Genomic DNA, 21,946 nt, shown 5'->3' with positions numbered 1-21,946 from the left:
ACGGTCCCAGATGGTCCACTGCAGTGTTAAAAACGTTCTATTTGAAGGAGTTTTCTACTTGAGGACGATTTTTTGTGGTCCTTTGAAAGTCGTTAAACAGAGAGCCAACTGTATATCAAAAGGTAAGATTGAAACTGAAAAGCGGGGGGGGGGGGGGATTTCGTGCCGGGGGCGAAAAGTAGAAGACACCCCTGTGTATGACAACACATACATTTTTGTTTTATGCAAAAATTCTTCCACAGTTGAAAATGGGATGCGAAAGCTGCACAAATCATGCACAAATCACATAGACACCAACAATCTCTTTTGAAACAATAAGTTTTATTTTTCTTCAATTGTCAATGATCTCATTTTTCAAAGCTATAACTCGAAGGTTTTCATTTCTTGCGGCAGACCAATATACTGGAATCCAGCATTCTTCTCCACATACAAAGTGGATCCATTAATCCTATCTTCAAGTAGTTTCAGAAATCCTTTCGCTACGTCATCGGGGCTAGAAAGAAAAGAAGAAAATAATGATGTAAGGAAGAGTGGGTACGGTGAGACGGAGAACAGTGAAACAGCAGCAATATATTTTGTTTAGCTATTTCCAGACTGGCAAAACTTTTGTAAAGTCAAATCAACATGCTGTGAACATTATTTAAGAATGAAAGTTGCGTTCAGATCTAAGATGAGAAAAATAATTACCGTAAACGCGAGCTACTTGGGCCTTAGGATCCTTCTTTGGCCCAAATGGATAAAAAGATACAACGTCTTCTGTCAACCTTCAGGACTGACAGTACCTCAAAAATGACCAAACGATCAAAAAAAATTTTTTTATTGCTTATTTCGAAACTAAACACTAGTCCAAACACAGGGAAAAAGTTTCATTGCTTTAGTTCAAATATTGAAAAAGGTATGAGTGGTTTTAAGTCATGCTCTCTATGTGTTCTTATGCAAAAAAAAAAAAAAAAAACTTTAACTTGGTTTTTCTCGATGATCGTTTTTTTTTTTTTTTTTTTGTGTTTTCGTGTCATAAGAATCCCTAAGGATTTTTTTCTATTAAAGATACCGCTTTAAAGTAATACTTTTTACAATTAGAAAAATATATTTAACAAAAATGTGCATTGGATAAGCATTTTATAAATTACTCAAATGTTTAGAGCATGTTAAACCTTTAAAAACCAAATTTTTTTGAAAAAAAACTACGATTTTTTACGTAATTGATCACAGAAAAATTTCTAGTAAACACAAAAGCAAATGAATGCACAGATTTTTAGAGATGATGATTGTGATAGTTTAGCAAAAAGCTTTTTTTATATTAGTTTAAGAACAAAAAAAGCCTTAGGGATTTTTAAAAATTCAAATTTTCTCAAATGTTTTGAATTTTTAAAAAAAAGTAAGGAATATTTTAAAATTTTTAAAATAAATTATTGATTACAAAGTAAGCATGTTGTGGTTTCAACAAAAAATATAATTTACTTCAATTGAAAAAAAATGCTTGAAAGGTACTGTGACCCCTTCAAGGCGCAACTTCTTGAACATATTTTTACAGATTCCAGTAGAGAGCATCCCCAAGCTCTGAAATATGTATACCATGCAGTTCTATAGCTCTTCTCAAGAAGCAACGCTAATGGTTCTGCATTCCTTGAAAGGTACTGTGACCCCTTCAAGGCGCAACTTCTTCAACATATTTTTACTGATTCCAATAGAGAGCATCCCCAAGCTCTGAAATATGTATACCATGCAGTTCTATAGCTCTTCTCAAAAAGCAACGCTAATGGTTCTGCATTCCTTGTGCTAACATGTGCCTTCATAACCTCTCAAACTTCTGTAGATGCAGTAATACATCAGCTAAGAGTTTTTTAAGTACCTATTTACGAGCACTATCCAATACTCAATGCCGTAGTATAGTTGCACTTCTCATTTCTGTTTAGGTTTTCTTTTTAAAATTGACAATGACAACATATCTCTTTACCTAAAAATTACTACCTACTTTGGCACAGCATAAAATCTTAAAAACGACCGCCAGAGAGATTTAGAAAAGTAAAGAATAGCTAAAATTAAGACTATAAACAGAAACAACACAAGAAAGAACCTGGATTCTCGGCAACGGATAAATAGAGAGACTGAAGACTCAATTCATTAGGGCTCAGTTACATGGCCTTCATTGCGGAAGATGAAGAGGAATTAAAAGTTGCAGGAGGTTTAGAAAAAGATTTACTCAGTTGCATCTACATATACCTCTGTTAGGAGACATTTTTGAGTGATCAGTTCCAGAGCTCTTTCCAGAAGTTAAGTTATTAAAATCGCACAATTCAGAGTCCACTGGATGAAGAGCTCTCTCAGATGTGACGAAGGAGAACGAAGCTAACGAGAATACCGACATCCATGACACACAGCTACAAGTTTTTCCCAGTGAAAATGTTGAGCTATTTCTTGATAAGACAAATGATCCTAATGATTTGTTAGTGAAGGAAGGCTCTATCATGGAAATGACGAGAGTGATCGTGGTTGCGTTAATTCTCCACAAAGAACTACAGGAAAAAATAATTAATGATTGCCAAAAAAAAACCAGTTCTTTTTAATAACCACTAAGTTAATCCACATTTTATTTATGCACGTTATGCATGTGAATCGGAATAAGTACACATTAAACTTATTATATGTATTTATCTATCTAGAATGAAGTTTCTTTCTTTTTCTTTTTTTTTTTTCCATCAATGGGACCTAATCCCTATTTTAACACTAATAATTATTAAGTCTTAATTCACGTGGCATTTCTGTAGAGCGTAAACCCCGCGTAAAACGGTGGTCTACTGTACTCCCTCCTACGCAAATTAGTTACTACATCTGAGTATTTTCGTACTAATTACTGATGACTTAATACATTTGTTTGAACATTTTTTAGAGAATTCAGGCTGAAACGCTATCGAGAAACAGCATTTATTACTAAAAGTAAACTTAATCTTACATAAATAAATACTGCACCCAATATTAGTAGGTCTCAATTGATATTTATAATGTCAATAACAAGAACTTTATCATTTTACAATAAAACAAATAATTTTTGACTTGCAGCAAAATATTATAATACGAGTATCAATTTTTGAAAATTGCTTGTATTATCATTCATATGCTTTGATCCTCAGAGATAATTTTTTCTTAACTGGAATATACTATTCTGCTTGAGTTACTACATAGTTAAAATATTACTAGATAGGTATCACTAAAGACAGTTGAAATATTTCACCATCACACTTAGCCTCACGTTCCCCTACATCAAATTGCTTATATTCTTTTCGTGTATTCTGTCATACATAGATGGCGCCAGCAGAGAGCTCTGTGGATCAAACTTTTGTGAGTCAAGGCGCCCTTTTCGAACTAAGAATTTTCCCATGCGTGCTTCCTTAATTCCTCATACAAAATATGACTAAAAGTAATTAATAGACAAAAAAAAAAAAAAAACTCAACTGCCCCACCACATATTAAAATGGACGAACCTTGCGATCAGAACACAAATAAAACGTCAATATGTACATTTTAAATTTATCTCGATTATATGGGAAATGGGAAAACGTTGAAAATGAAGGATACTCACAACTACAAAGTATCGGAAAATTTGTAAAGAAATGTACAAACATTTTGACCTTCATGTTAAATAAGAAAATGAAAAGGGTCTATTTTCATTAGTTTCTATATTGTAACTTTATTGTTTTTGGCGTGTCCAGATTCCAGAGATTTTATTTACATTCCCACACCCGATCCTCGAACAGTTTTTCCCAAGATTTACTTATTCATTTCATTCACTTGAGATTTTCTTAAAGTAATGGTAGATAATATTTGCAAATTTAATACGTTAATTTCGCTTCTTTTTGAATCTTTGATGTTAATTAACGTAAATTTTTGTTACTTTACTTTTCTTTCATTAATGACATCCTTTTAAAAAGGTCAGTGGTTCAGAGGCGAACGAAACGAGCAAGGGGGCAGAACCCCCCAGTATGTATAAAAGTAACAAGAGTTGTGTGTACGTAAAATCAGGGGCGGATACAGACTTTATTTTTAGGGGGGTCATGCTGAAAAAGGACCCCCCCTCCCTACTTGAGTGTCAATAAAAGCACGAGATCGGTCAGGAATAGAACTCTTAGGCATAAACGTTGGAAATTAATTTCATAAGCATTAAAAGAGGAAGTTTCAAAAATTTACTTTTAAAAATAATTAATCGATTGAAAATATTTCTGAAATCGTTTACATTTTATTCAAACAGTGTTTAAACATAAAGTGGATGGATACTATTGTGCACGTTTTAGGTGAGGGGGTGGGGTCATGACCTCCATGACCCTCCCCTTGTATCCGCCACTGCGTAAAACAGAAAGCTGCTTTAACGTTCGAAAAATTTTCATAGAGGGACTAGTTGAGGGGAAGGAGGGGAGGCGCTTGCTAATGTTTTCTCAGACGAATCATACAGTTTAGATCGGAAGTGTCAGATTAAAAAAAAAAAAAAAAATAATAATAAGGTTCTGGAGTCTGGTCTCCATATTTTAAGAATGCATAAACTAATTTGGGGGAAGATGTGATACGTTTGAATTGGTCCTTTGTTATTATTGGAAGTACTTTAAAGCTTTTGAAACGTAAGCCATGCAGTATACTCATTTAACAATCAAACGTTATGCTATAATAAAAAAAAAATTTGAAAAAAAAAGTAGAACCGACTTCAAAATTGCTCTAAAAAGTGAAAAATAATTTTATCCTTTAAACACAAACGATAATACTTTTCAACGTAATTTTTGAAGTTGGCGCAAACAAAGGAACAAAATCCAGTGTAACCATGCTTCGTTTATATTTTCTTCAGAAAATCATCCAAAGTTAGGAACGAAACATTTATATCGTTACTCAAATATGCTGTTATCAATGCATAATGTATGTGGTAGTAAAGAAACTGGGCCTGGTTAAATTTATAATTGTAGTTAAGTTATGACTGTGAATGATTTTATCTATCGTTTTTGCGCCAACTTCAAAAATTACGTTTAAAAGTATTATCGTTGGTGTTTAAAGGATAAAATTATTTTTCACTTTTTAGAGCAATTTTGAAGTCGGTTCTATTTTTTTCTTTTTTCAAAATTTTTTTATTTCATTCTTTTTAGTGTAAATGTATTTCAGAAATATTAAGAAGTTACTATCCATAACAAAACTGCACCTTATTTTTTCATAAAAATGCTCCATACTAAAAAAAAACAACAACTAAAAACACGCCTAAAACTTTAAGCGATTGACACTGAAAATTTATCTTTGTCCCTGGAATTCATTTGTGTGTTAATTTAATTACAACCCTTTTAATATTACGTTTTCCCTAACTAATTTAAATTTCGCAGCATACAAATTGCTTTTTATGCAAACCTGTATCTCCTTACTAAGCTCAGATCATCTGTTATTGTCATAGATTATAACGATAAAAATACTACTATATATATATATATAGTTGAGGCAAAACTAACCTAGTAGCATTGTGAAGGCTAAGTAGATCCTAATCACTGCTTTACCTCGCTTCCAGGTTAGGTTTACCTCCACGATAGAGCAATGACACTGAAAATACTTAATGCTTGCTTCAGAGAAGCCTTTATTCAAAATTATCACTACAATTACTATTAATGTTACTGTTGTATGGCACCAAACTTTTCTAACAATTGGTTTTATATTTAATCATTTAAAAAGGAAATTGCATGAAATTTACTGTTTTTTGACCATAACTTTTTTTCTAAAAACAAATATGGCCAAACAAAGTAATGGGACCTAAGTTGAGCCATCCCCTATCCATTACAAAGAGAATCATCAAAATCGGTCCACTAGGTGAGACGCTGTGAGTGGACAAAAAAAAAAAAACCATACGGTATGAATTGATAACCGCCTCCTTTTTGAAGTCGGTTAAAAATGATATATTAAGGTTTTTTTTCTTTAAAAAAGGTGGAGATTCAAATGTTGTCAATACTATTAACTTCGTTCACTATAATTAAATTTTTAGTTTATTTTCAGAATGAGATAAAATGATAAACAAGCATTATTTTTCGCAGTCGAACCCGTTTCATGAAATTGCCAGTTTTCAACGAAAATTATTCTAAACCGCGAGACATTCCATTGTTCCGGATCAAAATGAAAAATTGCAATGCTTTAGTACATTGAAAATGTATTACATTAAGCGGGATATTCTTTCAACCGATATTCCAACAAACGTGTTCTACTGTATCAAAAAATGTCTCATATTATTTATTGATCTTCAACTTTTGAAGGATAAAAAGTATTTAAATGGTCTCACCTCATAATTTCTGGTCTGTCGCCAACTACAAGGCCTTTGGACAGAGATTTGGTTGATACATCATTTAGCATATCAGTACCAATGTAAGACGGACAGAGTGCAGCAAACAAAATTCCTTCGTTGTCGTAATGGTAAGGCAACTGAAAAAAAAAATCAAAAAGCAACAGAATTTTGTTAGGCTGTAGTACCACATTGCTGCTAAATAAGACCAGTTTGCCACTAACTAAAATAGGAAGTTTACCCAAAATGCAAAAACTAAAAAATAAAGTAAGAAATTTTTGAAATTACATTTATTGTTTACTGAAATGGGTTTAAGTCACGCTCAAGTTAATAAAATCGTCCTGATATTTTGTCAATAAAATTGTTACACTTAAAAGTTTACTACATAAAATATTGATTGTCACCACACTTATCAGTTTGGGGGGTTAAGGGGTAAAAGAACTCAGCAGTTCCAATTTTGCAGGTTTCAAATTGTTCGTAAGTCTGTTCATTTGGTCACAATGTTAGACAAGTAACAACACTACAACTATCAATTAAACAAAACTAACATTTATTAACATAAAACAAATAGATTTATAACCATAGGAATGGTTCATGCTGGTATTTAAAGAGCCAGCGGCTCCCTTCGTAAATTCAAATCAATCAATCTAAAATCCTAAAGCAATCAGAATCTGAACTGAGATTCCTTCAATTTAAACTAAGGTTTGCCATAAAACTGGCGAGATATTTAATCGCCAAACGAAACTAAAAGAGAGAGATAACAAGGGGCTATTGATATTCATATTTATCCCCTGTTTGCATCAACCAAACAATCACTTTTGCAAGGCATAACATTTGCATTTCTCCCTTGTTTTAAGCTCATCCGTCTGGAATAAACATCAATGAGTTAACTTCATATTAAAGTTGAGCAGATATTGCCGTTTACCTGCCCACGGCATAATAGGTGGAACTACGAAGGAAAATCAAACGAAAGAATGCGCAAATTAAATTGCTTACTTACCCCGTAACTTCTTGTCAAGCCAACAACAGCGTGCTTTGTAGCTGTGTATACCGGAATAATATCGAATGGAACCAAACCTGTCACAATAGGAAAAAAAAGCTGAGTGACCTAACAAAGTGAGGAGCGGTCGTTGGTCTGTGATTGAAACTTCAACCAAAGAACCAAAGGGGTAGGAATGAAATGCTGTTCACAAGGAAAACAAGTATTGCAAACCCCCTCCCATGCATGTCTACACACACAGACACTCGTACACACATACACATCTACACAAAAACACACACTCCTACACACATACACATCTACACACAAACACACACTCCTATACACATCTACACACACACGCCTACACACACACCAACACACACGCACGCGCCTGCATGCACAAGCCTACAAACAGGCAAGCCTACACACACACAGAAACAAGCCTGCACACACACAAACAAGCCTACACACACACAAACAAGCCTACACACACACACACACACCTGCACCTCACAAGCCTACACACACACACACACGTCTGCACACACGCAAACCAACACACACACGTCTGCACACACGCAAACGTCCTCACACACACGCCTGCATACACACGCCTACACGCACTCACATACGCCTGCTCACAAAAACACAGACTGGTGATTGCAAAAACATAATTTGAATTCAAGACGTCAAAAATTCAAACTTTATTTCTACTTTTTTGTATTTTTGATTTACTTTCAAAGTTTTTAGTTACCTAGGACTGAGGCTGTGTTGATAACGATTCCACCGTTGCCACCGTGGCTCGTTCCCATGTATTCAAATGCTGCTCTGATGCCATTGATAACTCCCATCTGAGTGAAGTACAGAACAAAACATTGTTAGGAGTCAAGATAATAATGCGACTCACCAGCCAAACTATGTTTTACTAGCGAAAATACCCGGCGTTGCCTGGGTCAGTAATAATTAAGAGAAAAAATCGTTACTTGCTTTTGTTTTCTGTTTTAAGTGAAAGAATTTAAAACACATCTTTTTGACGTGATTAAAAATCGAGTTTCTTCCTTACCCATAAAACTAAAATAGCAATAAGTATAAAGCACAAAATAGTATTGATTTAGAAATGAAAGCACTATATTTAAGCATATACAAATTTCCAAAACATGAAATTAATCTTCTCATGTTTAAAAAGATTAATCTGTTGATACTTTTTTTTAACATGGAGTCTAAAACCTTCTCTGTATGGCTAATGAAGTAAGAAGTGATTAAAAAAAAGTAGCTGCGCTCGTAATCCCCTCATACTTGCTTTAGCTATTTTGGGAAATTTCAATCATTGTGGGCTCTTGGTGCGATTTTACCGAATTTGCGAGAGTCGTTTTGGGGTACCTTCGATGATTCTCCTCCCTTCTTTCCTTACTTTGTAAAACGATATGATATTAATTTTCGTTACAGAGATATCGTCGCCAGATTCTGAGATACTTTTGGTCACCATAAAATGGCGCTAAACAGTTTCATCCGAAATGTTTCCAAAATAAGTTGTAAAATCTGGTGATTGTTTGAAATTGTGCAAAAAGGAAAATTAATGGAAGTTTTTGTGCTGTTTATGGATTTGCCTAATTTAGTTGCTGGATTATTTAACACAATAAAAAAAGTCTTTTGAAAATTCTTTGATTGGCGATATTTTGTTCACATGGTGAAAGCTGAGAAACATTATGACGTAGTCTTCGGCTTCAAAAACAGCGACGTTGAAAAAACTGCCAAATGCATCAGCTACGAATATCTTTCTGCAAAAATTTTGGCTGGTTGATTGGATAATGAGTAAGCGTTCAATCAGCATAAATAATAATATAAACCATTAATTACATTAAAGTTCCGTTTAAGTGGAAAATGATCAGCCAAATCATGTATTATTTGCCAATCTTGTGCAAAAATCTTACTTCAAGATTTGACTTGAGAAAAGCCTTGAACAGTCACGAAAAGCAAAGATAGTCAACAGTACAACAATTGCCGCTATCGACAGGGAGTTGAGATGATACACTAAATACTGTATTGAGTTGAGGAAAGCCTTCGAACATGGAACTAAAAAGCTCATAACTCGTTTTTTATTCTACTTAGAAATTTCGAACAGGTGCCATCTTCAGCAGAAAAATCAGAGCTTTCGATGGACATATAATGTAAATATGTGCAAGTATTTTTTCATCCCAATATTAGAGAATTTATACAAAAATTGTGTTTTATTGCCCCTCTAAGAGGGTTTTGCCCCCCATAACGCGACGTAAACTACCCTATGTGTTATTCTGATGCATAAGCTATATTATTGTAAAGTTTTATGAAAATCCGTTCAGTAGTTTTTGCTTGAAAGAATAACAAACATCCATACATCCATACAGACAAACTTTCGCATATATAATAGTAGTAAGATTGTATGAAATGTGGTTACTGTTTGAGAACTCAAAAAACATTTAAAGGGGGGCTGTTTTGAGGGATATTTTTCTCAGTTTTTGGAGGGGGCTGTTGCTTTAGAAGGGGGGGGGGGGTCCGCGATATTGAGGGGTGCTCCCATGTCCTTAGTGGATTGGGCACCCCTGGAAATGTGAACGACGCCACACGGAGTAGAATAGCCAGATGTTATTCAAGGCCATGCGAGTACAGGGGATTCTGTAAATGACTGGCTGTCTCTTGAGAGTACGCAATATCTGGGAAATGGTTTGGTCTTGGAGAAAAATCATGAGGATAATTTTTATAGAGAATTTTGAGATTTACAACTTTGGTCTGAGGTACTTTTCGATAAAACTTACCGTTTTTGAGAAAAATCCAAAAAACCTAAAATTTTGACCTTTGACCCCAAATAACTTTTTTAGCGCACATGGGATCGACGGGGACTTTTGGCATTTTATTTGTAATGCTAAACCCAAGGTCTCTACAAAAATTTAGCTTTCCCGGAATTTTTGTTATTTGATCACTATTTTTATGTCTAAATTGACCGGGCTATTCAAACGAGAACATTCGTGCTATATTTATTTGATTGAATGTCCCTGTCGGAAGCAAAAGAGGGATATTTTTCAAAGGATTGTCATCTACAGTAGCGATTCTCAGCTGCTGGTCAATTGGTAAAGAGAACCGGCGAAATTTGACTGATCTTGAGACATTCTTTACTTTGCCTGAATTCTAAAAAAAAAATCTCGTTTTTCAAAAATTGATAATTTTAAAATTAAATAATAATAACATAATAATTGAATAGATAAAAATAATTATTTTATATGACATTTTTACATTATTTTTGGAACTATTTTTTATAGTTTTCTGTGATTTTTCTTAAAGGTTTATTAACGTACGTACTAGTAAAATAATTAAAATACAGTCGAGCCCGCTTGATAAAATAGGCAATTTGCCAGGAAAAATTATTCTAATAAGCGGGATAGTCCATTATCCGGGATAAAAATAACACATGTCAACGGTGTAGTACACTGGAATTCAATTACATTAAGCGGGATATTCTATTATCCTATATTCCATTAAGCAGGCTCGACTGTAGTTACGCATATTGATATTTGAATGTTATGATTAGTAATTCATGGTAAAAACCTTATTCTTTAAGATCAGATAAAGTGAATGTGCTGAGCTCTGTGCGATGTTAGAACTGTGATTGTTATCTTATTGTTTTTGAGTATTCGGATGTATATACGCGTTGAATATACTGAGTTGGATGACATCTGTCTAATTGCTGCAGATAGTTTATCCATCGTTATCGATTTTCTTGTACATATTTGGGAATAAATTTGCTGTGTTTTCGCAAGAACTGTGGCATCATTTGAAGAATTTCTTGAAGTGTGCCGGATTCGTAATAATATTTTCGATGACCTCCTTGCAGTTCTGAGCAGAGCGATGGTTTTATTGTAATTTTTGTAAGTTTGTTCTTTAATATGTCTCGCAAAAGTGAGACAAAGTAAAAAGTGAAATAAAATTAAAAATAATAATAATGATAAAATTGCATGTGCGAGTACATTCGATTCGAATAGTATATGTTACAGGTCGTTCATGCGATAATCATTTGCGCAGGACTTTGCATTGCATTTTAATTGAGGAAATAAAAATTTATGAATAAATAAAATATCGATGACCATTTTTTTCTGTAATATTTCCTAAAAAATATGTCGTGATAGAACATTTCTTCTATGTAATGTTTCTCAATAAAAACTGTATTTACCTACCAAATTAACATCTACAAGATGCCGGGGATTATCTTCGTCAAGTATCCCAGCATTGTTCGCCAAAACGTCCACACGATTGAAATGCAGCATGGTCTTCTCGAAAATATCTGAAATCATAGTTAAAATCTCGATGCGATGAAAGAAATTACGTATCTTTAAAATTAAATGTTTGAAGTTTAGTTTCAGGTAAAAAGAAAAAAAAATAGGAAAGAATTTTTTTTTTGAATGAAAACAATATCCTTTTTTCTCAATATCGGAGACAGTAATTCGTATTAGTGAAAATAAATGTTAGAGTCTCTCCTAAATTCCTAAATCCAGAAAAAAATAGAACAGTTATGGAAAACATTGTAATGTTCAACTTTGTTTTTCAATGAAAGGTACTTTTTCTTTTACTCTAGCACGATCTCCTCTCACAATGAGGTTGTTTTCTTAAGTCAAAAGTACTACTTTTAGTCCCTGAAATTGATAGAATAAGGAAAATAATAATAAACCACCTTTCACCAACGCTTAATTTTTAATTAATTTTTTAAAATGTCCGACTTTGAAAATAAGCGTGGTCTTTATGACGTCACAAATGTTGTACTTTGGCTCATCTGTCTGCGCGTTTCCACGTTATGATAATCAAGAAGTGAATTAAATATTGCGATTTTCTACACTTGCTATCAACCATATCGTTGCAAATACACGTGAGTAAAGATGAGAATTAAATGTTGCGCTCTGTGAATGGCAACAGTGAATGGTATTTCATCATTTGTGATGTCATCGGGAGAAGCGTAAACAATAAAAGCGCACTGATTAAAGTATTTTTTTAATATTAAACTTTGTCGAATTATTTAAAAAACTGTCAGATCCTATGTTTTTAAGCATGCTCTTTCAGAAAAAAATACTTTTAAAAGTTTGAAAACGAACCCATTGAATCTCTATACTTTTTAGGGAAGCGATTTTAGAGATTAACTTTTGTGCAAATAAGATGTAAGGAGCTGCTTCAATCTTCAAGATCAGATCTCAGTCAATCAGCTGTGAATTCAAGGCAAGGTCGCCTTGTCGGAGTAGAATTGATTTTCGGGTAAAGGAGTCGGAGTCGGAGTGATGTAGAGGTTAAAAAGTAGGATTCGGGGCTTTAAAATTTCAGGAGTCGGAGTCTGTCAGTTTTCCCTTAGATTCCGCAGCCCTGGTTAAGAGTTAACTATATGCATCCGTCGAAAAGTTTTAATGTGACGACTATGCCATTGTGTTTGATCGTATTTTAGAGGAAAATACATGTTTACTGTTTGACCACGGATTGTATGTAATTTGGCAATTGGCCAAGTTAAGACGATTCCATCTGAATGAATGTAGCAGGGAGAAGGAAAAATAACGATGGGATTTTGAATTACGCGTTTTATAATGTCACTAGTGCTTAATTAATTTATTTCATTCTCTAAGTTGAAGAAGATTGGAAACAAACAGTTTCTATGGAAACAGCAAAAAGAAAATACAATGTTTTCATTTCGTCAGGAAAAGTAGAATCAAAATGGTAAGTGCAAAATTATGTTGTTAAAAATATATCAATTAATTTTTTAGCAAGAATATAGATCGATATATAGTTTAGATTTAAGAATTGATTCGGTGAACGAATTGTCATTTGTACAATACTGCGTCTAAATAAGCAAAAGCGCACATCTGTGACGAAGAAACTACCCCTGCAAACTAATAGATGCGTCCATTTCCGCCTATAAACCGGATATTAACCTTTCCATGTAATCGATGGTCCGACTGTACTGTTGTGTTAACTGCAATTAAAATATATTTATGTAACTTTTTGATCTTGAAGCAACTGTATAGGCATTATATTTGCTGATATTTTTAAATTTCAATTTTTATGGGAATCGACGTGACTTGCCAAAAATAGCTGAAGTTAAGGTAGACTCGCAACAACACTTAATGTACCCACTGCAATTAAAGGAAACATGCAATTTTAATTTTTTAAATACTGAATGCAATAAAATTTTAAGAAGTCAAAAAGCAAAATTTTAATTTCACAAAATGAGCAAACAAATAACAGAAATCACTGGCAATCACAAGTATTTTTAAACTGCAATTTTTATGGGAATGGAGTCATGGCTTGACGAAAATGTATTCTAAGGCAGACGACTCGTAACAACATTAAATGTACCCAATACAATAACAGGAAACATGCAATTTTTATTTTTAAAATATTGAAAGCAATAAAATTATAAGAAGCTAAAAAGCAAAATTTCAATTTAATCGTTTCACAAAATGAGCAAACAAATAACAGAAATCGCAGGCGAAATAATGAACATTCTTTAAAATCGCAATCTCAACAAGAAGTTCTGTCTAGAACTAGACGAGCCTACTTTCCCGTATACCCATACTACTTTCTAGTACCTGATCAATATTCTCAAAAATAGCTAAAATCGCAAATTTTTTCAAACATATTTTTAAAATACTTTAAGCTGATTTCTAGGAATGAAATATTCCTCACTCATCTAAAAAAAAAAAAAAAAAAAAAAAAAAAAAAAAAAAAAAAAAAAAAAACAGCTAATACACTTTTTTCCATTAAAAAAATCTTTAACAGCTTTCAAAACGAAAAAATAACAATTAAAATTAATAAGCTCATTAAAATAAATTCATCATATCAAAAAAAAATCGTTTCTTTTTCCCCTGTTGCCAAAAATAATTTTTTAAATGAATTAATGCACTTACCAAAATAAATTAAAACAATAAAATGTCAACTTAAAGAAATAATTTTTATTGTCAAAAAAAAAAAAAAATCGTCTGCGCATATCTTTATGTAGAAATATAAATGACTTCGAGTTTATTCGGAACTCCAGCGCTCGAATACGCTACCTTGCGGTGATTTACAAAACTGCCGATGGAACTAAAACATTGCCACGTTGCGTTCTACGTGTGTCTGTTGACGTAAACACAGGCAGTTTGTTTTGAGTATTTATTAACGCAATCGATGTGTCTTAGTTTGCTTTCAGCTACAGAAATTAATTCGTCCCTTAGTAGTATTCTCGAGCTTCTCAAAATAATATTAGTTTTCCTTATTTCTTTCAAAAAAGTATTAAATGGTGGAAGCGTAAACAAGAAAACTCTGGATCCACAAAATTGGATAACGTTATACCAGGTAAAATTTTTTATTGTTTTGTATGAATTTGTAAGAATATGAGTTTTTTTTTAATTTTAAATTAATTTAACTAATCATATTTTACAGCAGCATTTAGTTGGAATGGACAGTATGCAAAATATTTTCTTGAATTTATTATCGTAGAACAAAATGAAAAATGTTTAACCGAGAAAGAATTTACTTTATTCCTTTTATTCTCAGCTGAAAGGTTTCGCCAAATTTGTTTAGGGTTATAGTTTTGGTATTGTGCGAGCAAAGTAGCCTTGGCGAGATTTCGCGTTTTTAGTTAAACCATTTTTAATTTTTATCATGAGTGGAATAAAATGATAGTAAGATTACAGAATTCGATAAGTAAAACGAAATAATGGTCAATCAACTGAAAAGAAAACTACCACCATATATAAACTGTGAGTACACATTTTATTTATTTTGTTCTGAGTGAATTTGAATAAATATCATTTTTTCAATTCGATGAAAAAAAAAACGAACTTAACAAGATTGACTGGACACTTTTCCTTAACCTAATTCCACATAAATGATTTAAATAACCTTTGTTACTACAGTATCTTACTGAAATAGACAGTATGAAAATAAATTTTCTTGAAAATATTTATCGCAGAACAGATTGAAAAATCCAGAAAGAACGTTAAGAATTTGAACAATAAAAAATAAAAGCTCGCCAAAAATCTGTTTATAGGGTTATGGTTTTCAAATTGTGTGAAAGAATAATGTATCTTGACAAGATTTCGCATATCAGGTAAATCATTTCCATGACGAATGAATTAAATGCATGATTTCTTTGGATATCCAATCATATAGTCATAGAAATAAATTATCTAGTGTTAAACGTTACTCTTGACAGTCTGCCACGTATGTGCACTATGTGACAAAAATGTCAACAAATGCCGGAAATGTCACGAAACTGAACTTAATATGTACTAATGTATAGAAAAAACGGTACAAAATGAAAATGCCGTTCGAAGCGAACCAAAAATTTATGAATTCCGAATTCAACATCGTGAAAATGGCTGCTTCAGAACAACTTACTGTGTGTTCTGCATTAATTGTTTACTTTCGTAATACTTTTTGGTTTCTAATCTCTTTCTATATGGGTCAGAATAACCAAAGGACTTTGAAAAATCTTTTCAAATGAATAAAGAGAAAAAATCATACATAAAAACAAAAATCACTACACTTTTAGCATTTTCTTCGTTACCACATGCGTTTGTTTTAGTTTTTAAGTCGGCCATTAGACAGTGACTGCAGTGCCCCCTATAGTTCGTTGGAGTTGCGAATTCGCCGAAAACTGAATACCTAAATTAAAACTTTAGCGTAAAAATAAAAACAAGTCAAATCAACAATAATTATTTCACAGTCAAAACCATAGCTGCGGAGTCGGAGTCGGAGTCAATCTCATTTTGGGGTAAAGGAGTCGGAGTCGAATATCTAAGAATCGGAGTCTGTCATTTGTCCTCCGTGAATAAATTTTTGCCAAAGCTACGAAGTCAGAGTCGAAGTCGGGGAGTCGGAGTCCGATTAATTGTCGGGCACAGGAGTCGGTCGGGGTCAAATGCCCCTAAATTCTCGGAGTCGAAGTCTGGAGTTTGGCGTCAAGAGCTATTTCCAACAAAATTTGTTTGAAGTAAATCCGCCTTCAAGTACGGAATCTACATTGACTTTCAGTTGCCCCGTAGGCGCTAATGTTAAGGGATTTGAACTGTTCAAAATTGAACGCAAAATTGTTCAAATCAAAAAGATATTTTACATACAAGTTTTTCATCAAACGCTTTTTCCTACAAAGTTTGTTCGAAGCAAATTTGCCTCACAGTTCGGAATTGCCTTGAATTTCCCCGTAGGCGCTAATGTTAAGTTTTTTTGAACTGTTCAAAATTGAACAAAAAATAGTTCAAATCAATAAGTGAAATATGGGAATGAGATGTCCTCGCCGAAATCTTTCGAACAAAAAAAAGTTTGTTCGAATCGGACTATTCATTCAAAAGTTATTAGGGGGGGACAGACAGACAGACCGACAGACAGACAGACCGACAGACATTTTTCCCCATCTCAATACCCTACTTTCCAATTTTTAATTTTTCGATATTTATTCAATTATTTTATTTATTTTTGACTTTTTTTTTGTTTTTTGCAATATTTTTAAGATGCATTAAGCCTTCTTTCATGCTTTTTTCTTCTTTTGCTGACTTTTACTGGGAAAGTAGGCTAAAAACGATCACTTTCCTTTTAACCCGGAACGACAATTCTTGTGCACGATCATGGAAATCATGCAGCTGAAAACTTATATTGCTTATTTTCACTTCATATTCCTATTACAAAGTGCTTTCTATTTGTCACTCTGTTCTTATTACAAAGTGTTAGTGTCCAGTAACAACTCAAATTAGCGTCTAATTTTCTGAGGAAAACATACATTAAATGCATTTTCAGAAGGGAAGACATATTTTTTATAGAGTCATAGAAATAGTTTTACTTTTTACGTCCCATTCTTTTGAAACATCTGCTCGGACAAAAATGACGTTGTTTTTCCCAAAATGTTGTTGCAGATGCGACACACATTCGTAACATTTATTTTCGTTGATATCTGATACGCAGACCTGACAATGGAAAAAAAATGCTCATTACTTTTAATAAATAAACAACAATAAGAAAAATACTTAAAATACACCGCCAGAGCAGGTATTCCATCCGAAGATTGCAGTTTCGTGCTTTTTAGCACTCATCAGCCCGGAATAGGAATCACATGAGCTGGAGGCGAAAAATCTCTTAAGGGAGCCAAGAGAGCCAAACAAACTGGTAGCTAATGCAGATTTTGCAAACCAGATGAGCGACCGCAGCAATGGTGCGGTTCAACTCAAAGATTGATGGCAAAGCCAAAGTAAATCTGCATTAGCTACCAGTTTGTTTGGAAAATACCTTGGCTTTGCCATCAATCTTTGAGTTGAACCGCACCACTGCTGCGGTCGCTCATCTGGTTTGCTAATTCTGCATTAGCTACCAGTTTGTTTGGCTCTCTTGGCTCCCTTAAGAGATTTTTCGCCTCCAGCTCATGTGATTCCTATTCCGGGCTAATGAGTGCTAAAAAGCACGAAACTGCAGTCCTCGGATGGAATAACTGAGTTGGCGGTGTATTTTAAGTGTTTCTGCCTTAGCCCTGGCTTTAGGGCGGTAACTTACTACAAAATAAGAAAAATATTTTGTTTGGATAAATATTTCTAAATTAAATTTCGAAATGTCTTTTTTACCTGTGCCAGAATATAATCTTGTGAAAAATCATGTATAAAATATTTGATTTATAGAACTCTTAACACAATCACTGCCATGGACACACCAAGGAGTGTCGCAAAACTTTATTTCAGGGTCAAGAACATCACCTTTGGGTCAGGGATTTTTTTCCACAATGTAAAACAGCTTCAATTTATCTTTTGGGGGATAGTGTTTGGCCACAACAGGTATTTATAGGCTACCAGATGAGGATCGGTAATATGTGATAAAAACAAATGTTTTTGGGGATGGTTAACCCCACCAACAACGACTTCATGTTAGCATAGTCTTTTTGATTCCTACCTACTATTCTAGCTCCGAAACAATTTCTTTGATCAAGCATTTATTTTATGCATTTATGTCGTTAGCGCCAAAGATTGATTTTGTATTTTAAGAACTCCCCTTTAAGAATCCTTTAAGTCAAAGCAGAGTTTTCTCTCTCTCTCAGGATTTTTTTGAGCCATCACGATTGCTTATTGCTTTCATTTGACTGTTTTTGGCGTGCTATCATTTTATTTTCCCACCACCACCCTCCGCACCATCACCGGCGACCTCCTCCTCACGATGCTGCTCCTATAGCGAAAGCCGTCTCCAGGTTGCATCCATGTCCTACACACACGCGCATACATACACAACTACACTCACACACACACACACACACTCCTACACACACATACACATACACACACTCATGCCTGCACACAGACACAAACACATATACCTGCATACACACACGAACGCCTACACACACGCGCGTACACACACAGCACTGCATACACAACACGCACACACATGCATACATACACACACACATATGCACCCACACACATGCGCCTATACAAACACACACGCGCATTCATACACACACGCTCGTGAATGCGAAAAACATAATTTGAATTCACGATGCCAAAAATTCAAATTAATATAATTTTTAATTATTATTATTATTATTATTTTTTTGATCAATCACGATTGCTTTTTGTTCTCACTTGAATGTTTTGATGTGCTGTCATTTTATTTTCCCGCCAGCACCCTCTGCAGCATCACCGTTGAGCGACTCCTCACGATGCTGCTCCTATAGCGTAAACCGTCTCCAGGTTGCATCCATATGCTGCACACACACGCATACATACATAACTACACACACGCGCGCACACACAAATACGTACTCCTACACTTACATACACAAACACATACACACACACACACAAACACATACACATACTCAAACACATACATACATACACACGCATACATACAGACACCTACACATACACACACACCTACACACAACTACCCACACACTCTTCACACTCATGCCTGCACACAGACACAAACACATATGCCTACACACACATACACATTCCCCACCATACGCAAACACTCATACACACAACTACCCACATACTCATACCTGCACACAGACACAAACACACATGCCTACACACACATACACATACCCCCTACACCACAAACACACATACCCCCCCCCCCCACACACATAAACACTCATGCCTACATACACACACACACTCGTGATTACGAAAAACATAATTTGAATTCAAGAGGTCAAAAGTCAAATTAATTTTTTTTTTAATTTTATTAACATGTTCCAGGTTAGTAAATGAGCGACCTGGAATCAAATCAGCATACCATCTATCGTATGTGTGTATGTGTGTAGGTGTATGTATGTGTATGTGTTTGTGTGTGTAGGTGTATATATGTATGTGTGTGTGTGTCTGTGTAGGTGCGTGTATGTATGCGCGTGTGTGTAGGACATAGACGCAACCTGGAGACGGCTTTCGCTATAGGAGCAGCATCGTGAGGAACCGGTCGACGGTGATGGTGCGGAGGATGGCGGTGGAAAATAAAATGATAGCACATCAAAACAGTCAAATGAAAGCAATAAGCAATCGTGATGGCTCAAAAAAAATTCTGACAGAGAGAGAGAGAAAACTCTGCCTTGACTTAAAGGATTCTTAAAGGGGAGGTCTTAAAATACAAAATCAATCTTTGGAAGTAACGACATAAATGCATAAAATAAATGCTTGATCAAAGAAATTGTTTCGGAGCTAGAATAGTAGGTAGGTATCAAAAAGACTATGCTAACATGAAGTCGTTGATGGTGTGGTTAACCATCCCCTAGAACATTTGTTTTTATCACATATTACCGATCCTCATCTGGTAGTCTCCTTTTGAGTTATTGCTTTATTTTTCGGAATAGGCTCTTTCAAACACCTTAAAAGGACAACAGAAAAAAATGAACTGCTCTCTTAAACACATATGATGGGTATAAACGTTAACTATTTGATATGCCGCTCTGGAACCAAACTCAGTTTAAGACACTATAATGCAGGGATTCTCAATCGTTGGGCAGCGGAACGCCACAGGTTCTTGGAATAACTAGACATGTTTTTAACTGTCTACGCTTAAAGACAAAAAAAAAGTCCCCCCCCCCAAAAAAAAAAAATTAATAAATGGATACAGTACAACATTTTTCACGTTTATTTTAGAATTGGCTTTATTTCTTTTATTTATTTATTTATTTATTTTATTTTATTTATTTATTTATTTTTATGATTTTTTTACAAAATTTATTTATTAATTTATGACAATTACAATATTTAACTGCTTTTACGTTGGAAAATTACTTTCAGTTAATCTTAATAGAAGTTATTAATTAACTTATATGAAAGCCCATAAATACCTAGTTTTTTGCATTTTCATTTATTTGTTTATGTTTAAAAGAACCCTCTTAGATTCGCGTGATTTATGCACAAATGTTTAGTGGTCAGCTTTTTAAAGCGGATCACAAACGCATGCTACAACGTATTTCTACTATATTTCATCAAACTCTAACATGTAAAAGTAATTTCTCACCCGGTAACCTTTATGTAGCAATGCCTTTGAAATAGCGGCACCCAGGCCTTGTGCTCCACCGGTAACGATCGCAACAGGAGATTCCGCCATTTTTGCAAATATTCGTCTGAAAGAACGGTGACAATAGCCAGGGGATGCGAGTCCTTAAAAACACTTAGCAAAAAGTAATCGCTTTGTGTGTAGGTGGAACTAAAAGAAAATCTAAAATTTGATTCGAGATTGTGTAAGGCCTTGAAATTAGCCCTTAGTATAAGATAGTACTGAAACTCAATATCACATGCAAACTTTGTCAAGAAAAGAGATTTCGATTAGCATAGAGTATTGTTTTCCTTCTTTCAGATAACCTGCCGTCGAAAGTTAAAAGATAAACATAATCATTAAATGTTTCATGGTACCATTTTCTTTTTTTTTTTTGAGCAATCACGATTGCTTATTGTTCTCACTTGACCGTCCTTGGCGTCCAGTTCTTTTTCCAGCTTGGATCAGGGGCCTCAGCAGCACCACCGTCCATCGGCCTCTGCAGGCGCGCCTTCTCTGACCCTGACCACTTTCCTCCGGAATCCAGTGGTGTGCATGTCATACACTCATGTGCGCTCATACACTCTCACACATGTGCGTGTGCCTTTACACACCTACACACTGACACACCCGCCTTTACACACCTACACACTGACACACCCGCCTTTACACACATACTCACGCCAACGTGCATATATGCAGGTCTACGCACACACACAATCCTAGCTTACACATGCACGCTTACACACACACACACATGTAACCACCCAGGAGAAGGAGCAGGCTTGACGGGACAGAAGCCGTTTCTAGAAACAATAACTCCAATGAGTAGGGTCCTGCTGAAACTCGTGATTGCGAAAAACATAATTTGAATTCAAAATCTCAGAATTCATGATAGGTTTCATCATTATTATTTTTTTTTAATCATTCTACGTATTTGCCTTATCCTTCTACCTTAATATATCCTTAAAATTTAAATATTTTTTTCTATGCTTTTCCGAAAAGTGTCACTCGCCTAATTTTGTCAGAAAATGTCTTTTATACTCCTCTATACTCAGGAGTTTTTTAATTTTTTTTTTTGAAATGGTTGAACATTACGAAAAAAAATAAAAAAGTGATTTCTTTTCGTAATTTTGCGTTTAAACAAATTTAAAAAAAAAATT

At 34.4% G+C, this 21,946-nt stretch overlaps 1 protein-coding gene across 1 annotated transcript; it reads right to left on the bottom strand.

Annotated features, from left to right (window-relative positions):
- Positions 1–316: 316 nt before the first annotated feature.
- LOC129225749 (15-hydroxyprostaglandin dehydrogenase [NAD(+)]-like) lies at positions 317–20,925 on the bottom strand. Its single transcript, XM_054860247.1, has 7 exons — positions 20,766–20,925; positions 17,095–17,218; positions 11,477–11,583; positions 8,026–8,122; positions 7,290–7,366; positions 6,290–6,429; positions 317–493 (listed from the first exon to the last, which is right to left on the bottom strand). The coding sequence occupies exons 1-7, from the start codon at positions 20,853–20,855 to the stop codon at positions 361–363; spliced, it is 768 nt and encodes a 255-aa protein (XP_054716222.1). The 5' UTR covers positions 20,856–20,925; the 3' UTR covers positions 317–360.
- Between the last annotated feature and the right edge of the window lie 1,021 nt (positions 20,926–21,946).

Source organism: Uloborus diversus, chromosome 7 (genome assembly GCF_026930045.1).
Source record: "Uloborus diversus isolate 005 chromosome 7, Udiv.v.3.1, whole genome shotgun sequence".
Taxonomy (NCBI): Eukaryota; Metazoa; Arthropoda; class Arachnida; order Araneae; family Uloboridae; genus Uloborus; species Uloborus diversus.
This window is presented reverse-complemented; position numbering and strand designations above follow the sequence as displayed.

Coding starts and splice junctions, on each gene's coding strand:
- LOC129225749 (XM_054860247.1), bottom strand. CDS start 20,855: ATGGCGGAATCTCCTGTTGCGATCGTTACCGGTGGAGCACAAGGCCTG. Junction 8,123..11,476: donor ATCTTGTAGATGTTAATTTG/GTAGGTAAATAC, acceptor TACTTCACTCAG/ATGGGAGTTATCAATGGCAT. Junction 494..6,289: donor GACAGACCAGAAATTATGAG/GTGAGACCATTT, acceptor TTTTCTTTCTAG/CCCCGATGACGTAGCGAAAG.